Source organism: Oreochromis niloticus, linkage group LG22 (genome assembly GCF_001858045.2).
Source record: "Oreochromis niloticus isolate F11D_XX linkage group LG22, O_niloticus_UMD_NMBU, whole genome shotgun sequence".
Lineage (NCBI taxonomy): Eukaryota > Metazoa > Chordata > Actinopteri > Cichliformes > Cichlidae > Oreochromis > Oreochromis niloticus.
In genome coordinates, this window is record NC_031985.2 from 16963723 (window position 1) to 16977162 (window position 13440).

The following is a 13440-nucleotide window of genomic DNA, read 5'->3' on the forward strand; positions in this document are numbered from 1 at the left end:
CTCAACGAGGGGAAAACTGAAGTCCTCATGTGCGCTCCAGACAGATTTTTATCCCAGATAGTGAAAGCACTTGGTCCTCTCTGGGTCTATGTTAAATCCTCTATCAGGAATTTAGGTGTCACTTTTGATTCGACTCTTACATTGAATGGACATGTGAATTCTCTGGTTTGTTAAGCCCTATTTTATCTCGCTCTGAACTGGAGATTGTTATACATCCATTTATTTCCTCACGCTTGGACTATTGTAACTCACTGTTTATGTCTCTAAGCAAAGGTTCTCTGGATCGTCTGCAGGTTGTGCAAAACGCTGCAGCTAGGCTTTTGACAAAATTCTCTAAGTATTCACATGTGACACCATTGCTATCTCAGCTACACTGGTTTCCTGTTGAATTCAGAGTCCATTTTAAGATCCTGGTCTTGACTTATAGAGCTTAGCATGGACTGGCACCACCCTACATCTCTGATCTGCTACAGCCCTATGTCCCTAGCAGGTCCCTGAGGTGATCTGATCAGGGCTTACTTGCAATAAAACAGACTAAGATGAGAACTAAGCTTTTGCCACTGTGGCCCCTAGCCTGTGGAACTCTTACCCCCAAACCTTAAGAACTGTGGACTCAGTAATTGTTTTTAAAAAAACAATTCATAAAACTCAGTTCAACTGCTTTTGGTTAATTTTTGCCTGTTTTATATTGCCTGTTTTTACCTTTTTATGACTTGTTATCTTATGTGCTGCACTTTGTGACACTATTTAGAAAGGTGCTATATAAATAAAATTTATTATTATTATTATTATTATCATCATTATTATTATTGACAGAGTATATATGCATTGATGGATGCTGATTAGTTATAGAACCCATGAACAGTCTTGTGTCCAGGGGTTCACAGCCTCCACCCAGGAACTACACAGCCAGACACACACACAAATAAAATAATCTGAATTAATCAGAGAGAGAAAATCAAACAAACAAACAATCATGTCTCTCTAGAGCAGGGAACCAAACTGCTACCATTAGAGGCTGTATAAAGGGAGATAGCTTTCAGGGGAATCACAGCTTCATGGAGTTACATCTGTTGTCATAGCAGCAGTGAGAGAAGTGTCCGGTGTTATTCTTTCATCAGGGCTATTCTCCTCTTTTTCTCCTCATCCCCTGTGCACTGCTGTTGTCCTCTGTCCGAGGTCAGCTAGCGGTGAATGCTGCTGTGTGTAAGGTGGGTCTAATTAATCTGCCTTTTCTCTGCATAACATTGCAGATGAGGTCAACTTCCATGTTTCTGTAACTCTATAGGCTACTGTATCTGCATGGTGCCACAGGGAGGAATGCTTAGACAGCCTGCACAGATAACATCATGACTCCTTTTGTTGGGTGAATGCAGTGCATCGTGTTTCCAGAGGCATCCTGTCTCATCCAGCGCTGCTGAAACCTTCTTGGCACTGAGTCACTCTCTCTCTCTCTCTCTCTCTCTGTGAGTGTGTGTGTGAGCGTGTGAGAGAGAGAAACATAAAATGGAAGTTTGCGTCTACAAACACATTCGAGTGTTATGATCACACATATCCCACTGATGAGTGAATATTCCAATTGTTGATGTATTTATCAGTTTCTGCTGATTTCTGCTGATTACTGTCATTGCATTGCCCAACCTGCAATCACATTAATTTAGCCTGTTTTTAAATTATTATTATTTTGTCTGTTTTCCCATGCACTCTCTTCTTTACTGCTCTTGCACTGTGTTTGGTTTGGATTGTCGAACCCAGACATTTAAACTCATCCACCTTCACTATCTCTGCTCTTTGCATCTTTACTGTTTGTCTCTCTACTCTCACTACAGATCACAATGTTGTCTGTGAACATTATAGTTTATGGAGACTCCTCCTTGGCCTCATCTGTCTGCCTGTCCATCACCATCACAAACAAAAAGTGGCTCAGAGCCGATCCCTGATGTAATCCCACCCCCACCTTGAAACCAACTGTCACTCACACTGCACACCTCCCCACTGTCTCACTGTCCTCATACATGTCCTGCACCACCCTCACATATTTCTCTGCCACTCCTCACTTCCTCATCAGCACCACAGTTCCCCTCTTGGCACCCTATCATATGTTTCCTTTAGATCCACAAAGACACTGCAACTTCTTCTGACCTCCTCTCAATATATTTAATGCACAACAAGCCAAATGTCTCTAAATGTGAATTACCTTGTTTTATTGTGTTCTTGTATGAAGCAACTATAATTGTGGTTTGCATGCAAAGGAAAGGAGCATTTGAACTGTGATTCACTGAGCAGACAGTAACCAGCCCCTGTCCAGTTCAGATAAAGATCGAGTGAGATGATAATATAAGTTTTATCAGGTATATTAAATATAAGCTTTTTCATTCTCATAAATAAACCAGTTATCAGTAAAACGTGACTCTTATTGGCCACAAAAACAGTCCAGGGCATGTTTCAGCATCTCCTTTCCTCCCTTGTTGGTTGATTCTGTTCATTCTTTTGCTTTTCTTTGATAGTTATTTTGCTTCCACGATGTCTGCGTTGATCACACGCACCCCGGGTCACCCTCTCTGTTTATGTAGTCCTGCGCTGCTCTTGTGCTGAAAGAAAGGGAAACACATTTTTTAATGGGCTATTATGCCTTGTTTTTGCTGGTCCGATGCACTTGAGTTTAAACTTGGCTCTATGTGGACGCTGGATTAAAATGAGTTTGACACTCATGCTCTAAAGTTTTAATTGCAGGGTGGCAATGCCGATGGCATGTTCCTGGATGGATGCCTCCAGCTGGCTATCTTTTCCTTTTTCATTACCAGCCTTTCCAACCCAGCTTTGGAGCTAAACACATTAACCTGATATCTGATTTCACATTCCAGCCTTTTAAAACCAAACACCCTTACTTCTTAAATAGTCCGAGACTTAATAAGTTTCAGTCACTTCGATCCTCATTCCATGTTTTTTATTATCGGGAGCTCTTGTCAAATATCTGGGAGTAACATGGTGCCATCTTAAAAACAATTAACGCTTCTATTTAATATCCGAGCTGGCAGCCCATCAACATCAAAGGACTTACTGGAAGTGAATTCTCCAGCTCTTATCCAAATCTTTCACCATGCTGACAGAGGTGGAGGGTAGACTTGGAATCGGGGAGCGAGGGGGAAAGTCCCTCCCTGCCACTGGCTTCTGCATTGGCTGGACCGGCATCAGATCCAGGCGAGCAGTCAGCCAATGAATGGAGGCGCAGATGCAGGCAGAGGAGACGACTTTACCAACCGGTGAACGCAGGAGGACAGACATATAGAGAAACAGTGACTGCGACCAGAATAGACTTATAATCCGCTAATAATCCAATAATATTAATTTCTGCAAGTGCTTGCACAGAAATGGAGAATAAAGTCACCGATTTCTCTGGAAAATGGAAAATGAAGTCTTCGGAAAACTTCGAGGAACTTTTGAGAGCGCTTGGTGAGTGAATGGATGTTTTTTTGAATTATTATATTTGGACTTTCGCATCAATTAGCTCATTTAATTTGCTTTCTTAAAAATGCAGAATAACGGTGTTTATGTATTATAAAAGAGGAGCATCTTCTTCTTAAGTATAAAAAATAACTTTACACGCCGAACGTTTGAGTGTTTGATGCTACTTTAGAGTTAAACTGCATGTTGTGCACTGATTTTAATCATGAACTCTAAAAGAAAAAGGAAGGGGGAGGGATGCATCTCGATAGAAGTCCCGTCAGTCATTTTGGCATTATCCGCTGGGCTCAGAAATCAGCTGGAGAGCCAAAGCGGTCTGAAGTGCAGATCTGCATGTGGCTAAACTGGCTTGCTCCTGCATAGTGGCTAATGTGGTCCTGGGAATATTGGTTCTGTTAAGCCACACAGGCTTTCTATTGAAAGCAGGAGTGAGAGGTCAGGCGAGTGCCATCCGGTGGCATCCCTTAAAAATGTGAAGACAAATATCCTACGGAGGACGGTGAGACTAGGCTCATCTGTGGCAAGCTCCTGCTCATGCGGTTGTAATTAGAGCCAGTGTAAACGGAACTAAGCCTCGACATGGGCCCCAGCAGACTGCCAGGTCTGAGACTGACTTTCCTACACTGCCGGGGGCCTCTCTGGCTTAATCTAGGGCTGTGTGTGTGTGTGTGTGTGTGTGTGTGTGAGAGAGAGAGAGAGAGAGAGAGAGACTCTGAGCGCCTGTTGCTTCTGTTATTACCAATGCATGCGCAAATCTGGTCGGAATCAGATTTTGGGGGGTGTTTTTTAATCTCTGAAGCCAGTCCAACTCACACAGCTAAAGGCTACATTCACAATAATTTACATCTCTACTCACAACACTTGCATGGTGCTATTCATTCAACCTTTTCTTTTCTTGCTGTACTTCTGTAGAACAAAAGTCACAAAGTGCTTCATAGTAACATAGAAAATTATGTAAAGAATAGATGGAACTACTGGAGTAGTTTAAACTGATGCAAGTAAATAAAAATGAGGTTGCACAGGTGGGTCTTCTTGAAGGTATGAACAGTGTCTGCAGATCCAGTTTAAGGACTTAGAACTTAACTACCCCCCCCCCCCCCCCAAAAAAGAGAAAAAACCCCCAAAGCCTGATTTTCTTTGCTCCTCATCCTGGACCCAGTTACCAACAGCAAGATTTTCTGGTTGAAAAAGCTCCCTAATATAAAGATACGTCTGACAATGAAGAGCTCGGAAAGTGATCACCAAAATCTTAAACTGAACCCAGTGTAAAGAAATCAGAAATGTTATCATATGGGACCTGGTGAGAAACCTTCCAGCTTTAGCAGATGTGTTAAGGCGAAGGAATAACACATTACCACAATGAAATAAGAAGCCTGTATAAATATTTCTATTTCAGATTGAGAGACAATATTCACTTGAATAACTCTGTTAATATTTGCGTGGCTGTAGCTCAGCAGGTGGAGTGGGTCATCTACTGACTGAAAGGTTAGTGGTTTGATCCATGCTTCAGTCTCCAAAGTAACCTGGAGCAAAATACCGAACCCCAAGTTTCTCTCCAATGGGTTCATCAGAGTATGAATGCATGTGAAAGACGGAAAAAAGTGAATGGTTGAATAAAAAGCTCTATAATGAATATAAAGCGCTTTGAATGGTCAGGTAAAAAAAGAACTGTATAAGGACCAGCCCATTTACCATTGCTCTTTGAGAAGTAAATCAACGAACTGCAAAAAGAAACATTCACACCTACTCCAAAAACGACTACAGATGCAAAACTGCAAGACACATTAAGATGGATTCATTTTCTACAGTTTTTCCAGTTGTCTATGCACACAATGCGTCATACCTTATCTGACTCTTTTCTTCAGTGATCACTATTAGAAATATTTTTCTAGAAAACCAGACTCTGCGTGTCATATAATCAATTCTTATCTCAAATCTCAAAAAAGCTGAGGATTACAAACCGATTAACAAGCTTCAGAGTGTTTTTCATTTGACAGGCTAATGAATGACTTTTATTTTTGCAGTGAACTTTAACAACAGAAATAAGTGGTTTCATACCAGTGGTTTTGTATGTTGTGCCTTATTAAGAGGAAATCACATATGCTCCTCATTAGCAGGAACCATTTTCTGAAGCTTGCCATATGTCTGTGAGATTAATGCTCTTGGTCTTTTACTTCATTCACTATAGCCTGCATGTATAGACTTGAAAGAAATGAATCACAATGAACATTTCGCTGCTTTATTTTTTCAGACTTGGGTTACTGTGTGGCAATGCAGCAACACAGACTGTTTTGAAAATGTTTAGGCTTCCAGAAACGATTTCATGCATAACCTTTGTTATGGAGGAATCAGACTGGAAAGACAGACAATATTTCATTTTGCTGAAGGGTATGCAATAAAACTTCCCAGTGCTGTGTCCTATAAAGACCTTGTAAAATTAGCAGAATGTGGGGAAATCAGAGTAAAACATGCATGCCCTTCAGATAAAGTTTGCCTGTTTAACACTGAAAACCACTGGCACGCACAGCTATGATTATACTCATTCCCCTCTGTAGAGACCAGCACTGCACAGCTCTGGTTTCACATTTGGTCTGTGTGTCTGTGGTCAGGTGTCAACGTGTTCTTGAGGAAGATTGCAGTGGCAGCGGCCTCCAGCCCGGCAGTGGAAATCACCCAGCAGGAAGAGACTCTGTCCATCAAGACATCCACCAGCGTCCGCACCACCAATGTCTCCTTCACCGTGGGTCAGTCTTTCAGCGAGACCACGGTGGATGGACGTCCCTGCACGGTACATGTCTCTTTACTTCAACTTAACCAAAAAACTGTGTAATGTTAGCACATGCATACCAGGATTTGGCCAAGGACAGCATAACTAGCCCCAGCTCTGTGCAAAAGAAACATATGGAAACAATTTCAGTGCAACTCGAAGAGTTCTGTTCTTCATCTTCATACTGAGTGGGCGATGAAGGACAAGCCGTGAAAACATTCTGACATGCAGCAACCAGCACACTGAGCTCCAGTTATGACCAAACCTGAACTTTGCTATAACTTCATTCAGGCATTGATACTTTTTCTCATGTGAATCCCTGCAGAGTTTTCCTAAGTGGGAAACAGACAGAAAGATCAGCTGCGAACAGACTTTACAGAAAGGCGATGGACCGAAGACGGCGTGGACCCGAGAGCTGACCAATGATGGAGAGCTCATACTGGTACGTAAAATTGGAGTACAAAATGAACAGTGCTATCAATTAGAGCCTCAGTGTAGATATTTTATGACCCCCAAGGAAGATTTGAATTCATTTTCAGCTTCCAGGAAGTAATACATTCATAAAACTCATGTTTTATTCACAAGAGGACAAAGAACACATGTCAAATCTCTGAACGGAGAAAAATATTGGCTCATTTTGAATTTCATAACAAAAACATTGTCTTGCTGAAACATGCAAGGCCTTCCCTGGAAATGCTGGATGGGAGCATCTGTTGCTTTAAAACCTGAATGAGCCTTTCAGCACTGCTGATGCCTTTCCAGATGTGCAAGCTGCCAGTTTCACAGCCCACTGATGTGCCTCCATGTCATCAGTGATGCAGAATTTTGAACTGAGTGCTGATAACAAGCCAGAAAAGTCCCTCTCTTCTTTAGTCTGCAGGATGTTGTGTCCATGTTTTCCAAAAAAGAATTACAAATTTTGGTTCGACTTACTAAGGAAAGGTCTTCTGCTTTGCCTGAGTCCAGTTTAAATGAAAAGTTGTCTGTGTTTGTGCATTAGAGGGCTTTAACTGGCATTTGTGGATGGTACAGTGAACTGTGTTCACAGACAGTTATTTCTGGAAGTGTTCCTGAGCCCATGAAGTGATTTTTATAACAGAATCATGTCTGTTTCTAATGCGATGCTGTCCGATTGCCTGAAGACTACAGGCCATGTGATTTCTCCAGATTGTCAGAATCTTTTACTAACTACAATGATGAAATATTCAAAGTTTATTATTATATTAATCTTAATTTTTCCACAATTTTGTAGACTATGTGTACCTCTGTTGAAATGTTTCAGAGTGGTGTTGACCAGTCACAGTTAGAGCAGGCTGTGATTGAATGGAGGTGAAAACTACAGGTGAAATACATTTAAAGTAGGAAATCTGCCCCAGTGTGGAGTACACAAGGGCTATGTCAAAAGGATTATATAATAATTTGTAAAAACAAAAAACAAAAAAAAAAACATAAAGAAATCTGATGTTTTTGTGTGTTACATGTTTGTTTCACCCCCAACCAGTTACGGCAGATGGTTGCCCCTCCCTAAGACTGGTTCTGGTTCCTGTTAAAAAGGAGTTTTTCCTTTTTAACAGGGAGTCAAGTGCTTGGTCATACCTGATCATTGGAGTTTTGTGATTTGGTGCTGTATAAATTTAATTCAATTGAAGCTTGCCTTTGTGTGCTTAGTTTTATGTTTTAAACCTTTTTATGCATTATGATGTTGGTTTAGCATCACAGGTGAATATACTGGGAAAGTTCAGCCTCTTCAGAGATGTAATCATGAGACTGTCAGCTGTTGTCCTAACAAAGATTTCACTTTCTTATTGGCTTTTCAAAGTTTATCCACACATTCTAAGAATGACCAGTGTACAGAACTGGAAGTCTTGATGGTTTCAGATTTTGCATTAAAGCAGACTAATGGGATATTGCCACATGAGAAAAACATTATATTTTACTTAAAATGACAGCAATCAAAATTCTGGAGGAAAGTCACACATATTTTAGTGGGATTCATCTTCTAAGCACCATGAATCTAACATTTTTTTTTCTTGAGTCATGTAACTACCTTTAAAAATCTCTGGTTTTTCCTTTGGGTAAAATAAATTTTGACAAAATAAGCTGACTTTAAAGACATCTTGCTGCAGGACACCTGTTCTCAATCTTTTTCTTGCTGACTAAATGGTTGTTAAACAGCTTTAAAAAAAGAAAAAACATGAACTGTGTCTTATCTGTGTCTGTGTTGCTGTTTTCTTTCAGACAATGACTGCCGGAGACGTTGTCTGCACCAGAGTTTATGAGAGAGAATGAAGGGTTTTTTTTCCCCAGGACTGTCATACAATACTTCTGTTTTGTGCCTCACGCATGGTTTACATTTACTCGCCTTGTTTTTCTCCTTCTTCTTCTTCCTCCCAGAGAGTCGGTGTTGGTCAGGTCAAACAGTGCTCAAAATGCTTCAGCTGGTATTGTTTTTATAACAGTAAAACTTATTCATTATGTATCATACTACATTCCTTTTTTAAAAACAAATAAAGCTTTCTAGCTGTGTCTAAATCTTTTTTAAAGATGTTAATAAACAGTTTTATATAAATCTAATTTCTTTTCAAGCTCTCATTCTTTATGTTGTCCCCTCCCGGCACCTCCTATTCCCGTCTGCATATCACTTTACATTACTGTCTGCCATTCGTACACCCTTTCCCCCAAAAGCTGTTTCCATTTGCAAACCCTTGTCCTCTGTGTGCTCTCTTTCATCACTACAATATGCATTTGATTAGTTTGAAAACTCCCAAAGACAATTCATATTTCATAAACTCTGCTTTGAGAGACACTTGGCAAAGACGAGGGGGAAACAGGGAGTGGAGAGGAAAATGAAATGAGTGAGGGGAAAGGGAGAGGGTGGCCATGAGAACATTAGTTAGCATCAGGAGAGTTTATACACTCTACGCTCCGCTTTCCAGCTGTGCCTACATGCAGAGCATGCTCATTATAAACTCCCTGGCTCTCTTCTCTCTGGTTCTGTGCCCAGTTACAAAGTGTTGACCGACTTCCTGTTATGTTGTGCTGGGACACTTCCAGCTATTTCCTCTCTAAAATATCATTTGTCACCATATTGGGGTGCGAACAAAACGAGAGCCAATAGTTAACAAGAAAGTCTACCCTTTGCTCACCGAAAACTCAGCAGCGTGGTTTTGTCTGAACCTCACCTTGCTGTGAAAAATGGACCTCCGGGGTCTCAGGCACTTCCTGAGAAGAGAACAGCTATGGTTCACAGGCAGTGATGGTTTTTCCAGGTTTGCAAACAGTGTGCAGACAAGAACCCCTCTGAAGTGCTTCCCAGTTTATATACACATTGCTGAGCAAGCAGTGGGTGGACTTGGCCTCCTTTAGGATGACTGTCATTAATAACCTCAGTGGGAACGTGTGTGTATTTGGAGGAGAAAGTATCAAACCTTTTACTCAAGTACAGCCATGCACCTTACATTTTATCTCTACTGGGACTACCCTTGTCTCTTTTCTGAACTGAGGGGTTTCTGTCATATTCCAAGACTGCTTTGAAAACAAAATTGCACAAGAAGTGTGCATAAGAAGTAAGTGAGGTCACACAGAATACTTCCTAAACCACATCTTTACCGATAGATATCGATGTGTTGAAACTCGTCATTAAGGATACAGGGAAGGTTGTCAAATGTCTTTATAGGGGAAAGAGGTAAAAGCATAGAGGTATGATGAGCAAAATGTACTTAAAGTATAAATGTATTTAACCTGTAAATTATCATGTATCATTATCAAACCTTAGGGTATGTGAGACAACTAAAGTGGCAGGAAAAAAGACAAAAAGATTCTGTAACACTTATTTGTTCACAGCTACGTTCACCTCTTTTGGTCATGAAATGTCATTCATTGAAACCAGCAGAGGAGTTTAGAGCAGACTCTGGTGGAACTGTTACCATACCACCAGTTTTGCACCATCTTACCAAAAGTATTCGCTTGTCCACCTTCACACATATATGAACTTGAGTGACATCCTATTCCTAATCCACAGAGTTTAACATGATGTAAGCCCAGCCTTTGCAGCTACAACAGCTTCAAATCTTCTGGGAAGGCTTTCCATGAGATTTCGGAGTGTTTATGGGAATTTTCGATCAATCCTGATCATTCATGAGAAGGTTTGGCTTCAATTCTTCCCAAAGGTCTTCTCTTGAGTTGACTGAGTCAGGACTCAGTGCAGGCCAATTCCTTTCACTGGAGTTAAGGGGGTGAGCCCCAATTCTAAAAAAAACCCCAATCCCTGCACTATAATCACCCCTCTACCAAACTTTACACTGGGCACAAACAAGTCAGACAAGTACTGTTCTCCTGGCAATCACTAAACCCAGACTTGTCCAACAGATCGACTGAGGGGCAAAGCGTAATTCATCACTCCAGAGAACACGTCTCCACTGCTCTAGAGTCCAGTGTAGGTGTGCTTTACACCGCTGCATCCAATGCTTTGCATTGCACTTGATGATGTAAGACTTGGATGTAGCTCCTTGGCCATGGAAACCCATTCCATGAAGCTCTCTCTTCTTGAGCTGATCCAAAAACCACAAGAAGTTTGGAGGACTGTAGCGATTGAGTCTGGAGAAAGTTGGTGACATCTGCGCACTATGCACCTCAACATCCGCTTACCGGATTTGGATGGTTGACTGAAGCTGCAAATGAAGGCAGATGTTCGAATACTTTTGACAATATAGTGTGTATACTCACTGTTTGTTAACACAAATGTCAGCCAATCACATGACAGCAATTCAGTTCATTTAGGCATGCAGACATGGTTAAGATGACCTGCTGAAGTTCAAACTGAGCATCAGAATGGATGAACAAAGCTGGTTTAAGTGACTTTGAACGTGACATGGTTGTTGGTGCTAGACAAGCTGGTCTGAAATTTTTAGAATCTGATGATCTGATGGGATTTTCCATCACTTGGGATTACAGAGAATGGTGCAAAAAAGAGAAAAAATCCAGTGAGGGCCAGTTTCTGGGGAGAAAATGTTTTCTTGATGTAAAAACTCCTTTGAATGTTAGGAAGGCAACAGTAACTTAAATAACCACTTGTAACAATCACGTCGTCGTTCAGATCGACTGCAGCAGCAGAAGACCACACCGGTTGCTGCTCCTGTCAACTAAAAACAGGAAACTAAGGCTACAGTTCACATGGGCTCACCAGAACTGTATAACAGAAGATTCGAGATTTGTTGGTTGATCTGATGAATCTTGATTTCTACTAGTAGGGTCAGAATTTGGTGTAAACAACACCAACACATTGATCCATCCTGCCTTGTATGAACACTTCAGGCTGCTGGTGCCATAATGGTGCAGGGGATATTTTCTTGGCACACTTAGCAGCACTTTAGCTTCGTTTAGATGCAGGACAGCACGGTGGTGCGGCGGTTAGCGCTGTTGCACCACAGCAAGAAGGTCCTGACCTTTGGGAATGAGTAGAACAAGAGATTCGCATAATGAATGTGCAGCCAGCAAATCTGTAAAAACTGTGAGATGTTGTCATGTCAGTACAGAACAAAATCTCTAAAGAATGTTTGCAGCACCAAACAATCTTTGACACAAAGAATTAAGGAAGTTCTGAAGGCATAAGCCTTGAATAAGCCTAAATATACAAGTGTGTGTGTGTGTTTTTAAGGTAAACCTGTGGCATAATAATAGCAATCACGTTAAGATAGTCGAGTAAAAATGCCTGAAATGCAGAAGATTATAAGTATACAACAGCATAGCAGAGATAAATTAGGTGTGTTTAATTAAACTACCTAAAAATGTGTACTTGAAAAACACTGAAGACACTGAAAGTATTCTGTGTGACCAAGTATTTATGGCTCACATAACCTCAGCCATGATGTACGTGCTTTTATGTCTCACAACCAGAATGTGTGTTTTGAATGGCCTCAATGAAGCCCGCGGTATTGTGTAAGTGCTCATCAAAACCGCAGCACTTTAACTGCACTCAGGAGAGGCTGGAATGTTCTGTGCTATTTGCTCAACAAGAAAACTGGCATTACGCAAACACACGCACACATAACATGCCCAAAAGTCTGCCTAAATGACCCCTTTGACTGATGGTTGCAAGCCTCATAGGAGCAGTCTGAACTGGTCCCTCCTTAGCTGGGTCACTTTCCAAACAATTCTTATGCCAGTTCATTCCTCAGGCAGTGATGTCATGGAGCCTCGCATTGCTCGATTGGCTGAGGAATTCTGTGGTTTTGGACTGGGAGGCACCCGAATCCAGCTTTTGATTTGGGGCCATTTGGACCAATCATGACGAGACCCATTAGAGGAAATGATGAGTCACAGAAGTCAGCTGACAAACACAGATGCTGCTAACTGTGGCCATAAAGACAAATGAAGCGGAGCCTGTGAGTAGGTTTAGGAGCAGCAGTTAAGCTACAGAAGTTGCTGCTAGTAATTCTGCAACCTGTGAAGAGTGTAAATATGGCACTTCAGTGGCAGTGACACCTCAGCTGTTCCAGTCAATATTATTAATATATGTGTTATAGACATTATTAAGGCTGTCAATGAGGATTTTTTTTAATCAGTGAATCCTGTAAAACCCCAAATTTTTCAGTCTACAAGAATGTAAAATGAAGAAAAGCAGCAGATCCTTAAAGATGACCAATTCATAAGGGGAATTTCTGGCCTTTTCTTAATGGAAATATTCTCCAAATTATGGATGCGTAGCTGATCAAAAAAAAACAAAAAAAAAAAACATAGTTCATGTGTGAGCAAGAAGGGTACAAAAGCCCAGTTTACATATGCTAAATATTTAGTCGTAATTAATGCATGCCTATTCATGCATGAAGACAAATATTCATAAAAAGTCACTAATGTACAGTAACTATATCAGAGTGTGTGCTGTATGTGTGTGTGAGACAGCCTGTGTGTCTGTTAGGAAACCCCATGACTGTCCTCTCCCATGTGACCCCCAACGTGATTTGCAGGAGCAGATAATGAAAAGAGACGAGGCCGGATTGTCCAAACTCATTAGGCCATGAAATGTGGATAAACTGGTGGAGCTAAGGGTCCTCTCTAGTCCTGACAGCAGGGTAATATGTGAGAAGTTAAAAAAACCTTTAAAGTTTTGCTTTAAAGCATCCTGCACACAATCAAAGGAGAAGCATGAGTGTCAGTCTGTGCCACAGTATGACCTGTAAGAAACTCTGAAGAAAGCATTTTTGGAGTAA

General features: G+C 41.1%; 1 protein-coding gene across 1 annotated transcript; it reads left to right on the top strand.

Annotated features, from left to right (window-relative positions):
- The first annotated feature begins 3134 nt into the window (after positions 1-3134).
- Positions 3135-8804, top strand: crabp2b (cellular retinoic acid binding protein 2, b). Its single transcript, XM_003452440.5, has 4 exons — positions 3135-3453; positions 6075-6253; positions 6558-6674; positions 8471-8804. Exons 1-4 carry the CDS (start codon positions 3372-3374, stop codon positions 8519-8521), a joined length of 429 nt encoding a protein of 142 aa, XP_003452488.1. The 5' UTR covers positions 3135-3371; the 3' UTR covers positions 8522-8804.
- Positions 8805-13440: the final 4636 nt, after the last annotated feature.

Excerpts from the sequence above, each read along its gene's own strand:
- crabp2b (XM_003452440.5), top strand. The coding sequence starts at position 3,372 with ATGGAGAATAAAGTCACCGATTTCTCTGGAAAATGGAAAATGAAGTCT. Across the intron at positions 6,254-6,557 it reads TGGATGGACGTCCCTGCACG|AGTTTTCCTAAGTGGGAAAC; the intron begins GTACATGTCTCT and ends GAATCCCTGCAG. Across the intron at positions 6,675-8,470 it reads ATGATGGAGAGCTCATACTG|ACAATGACTGCCGGAGACGT; the intron begins GTACGTAAAATT and ends GTTTTCTTTCAG.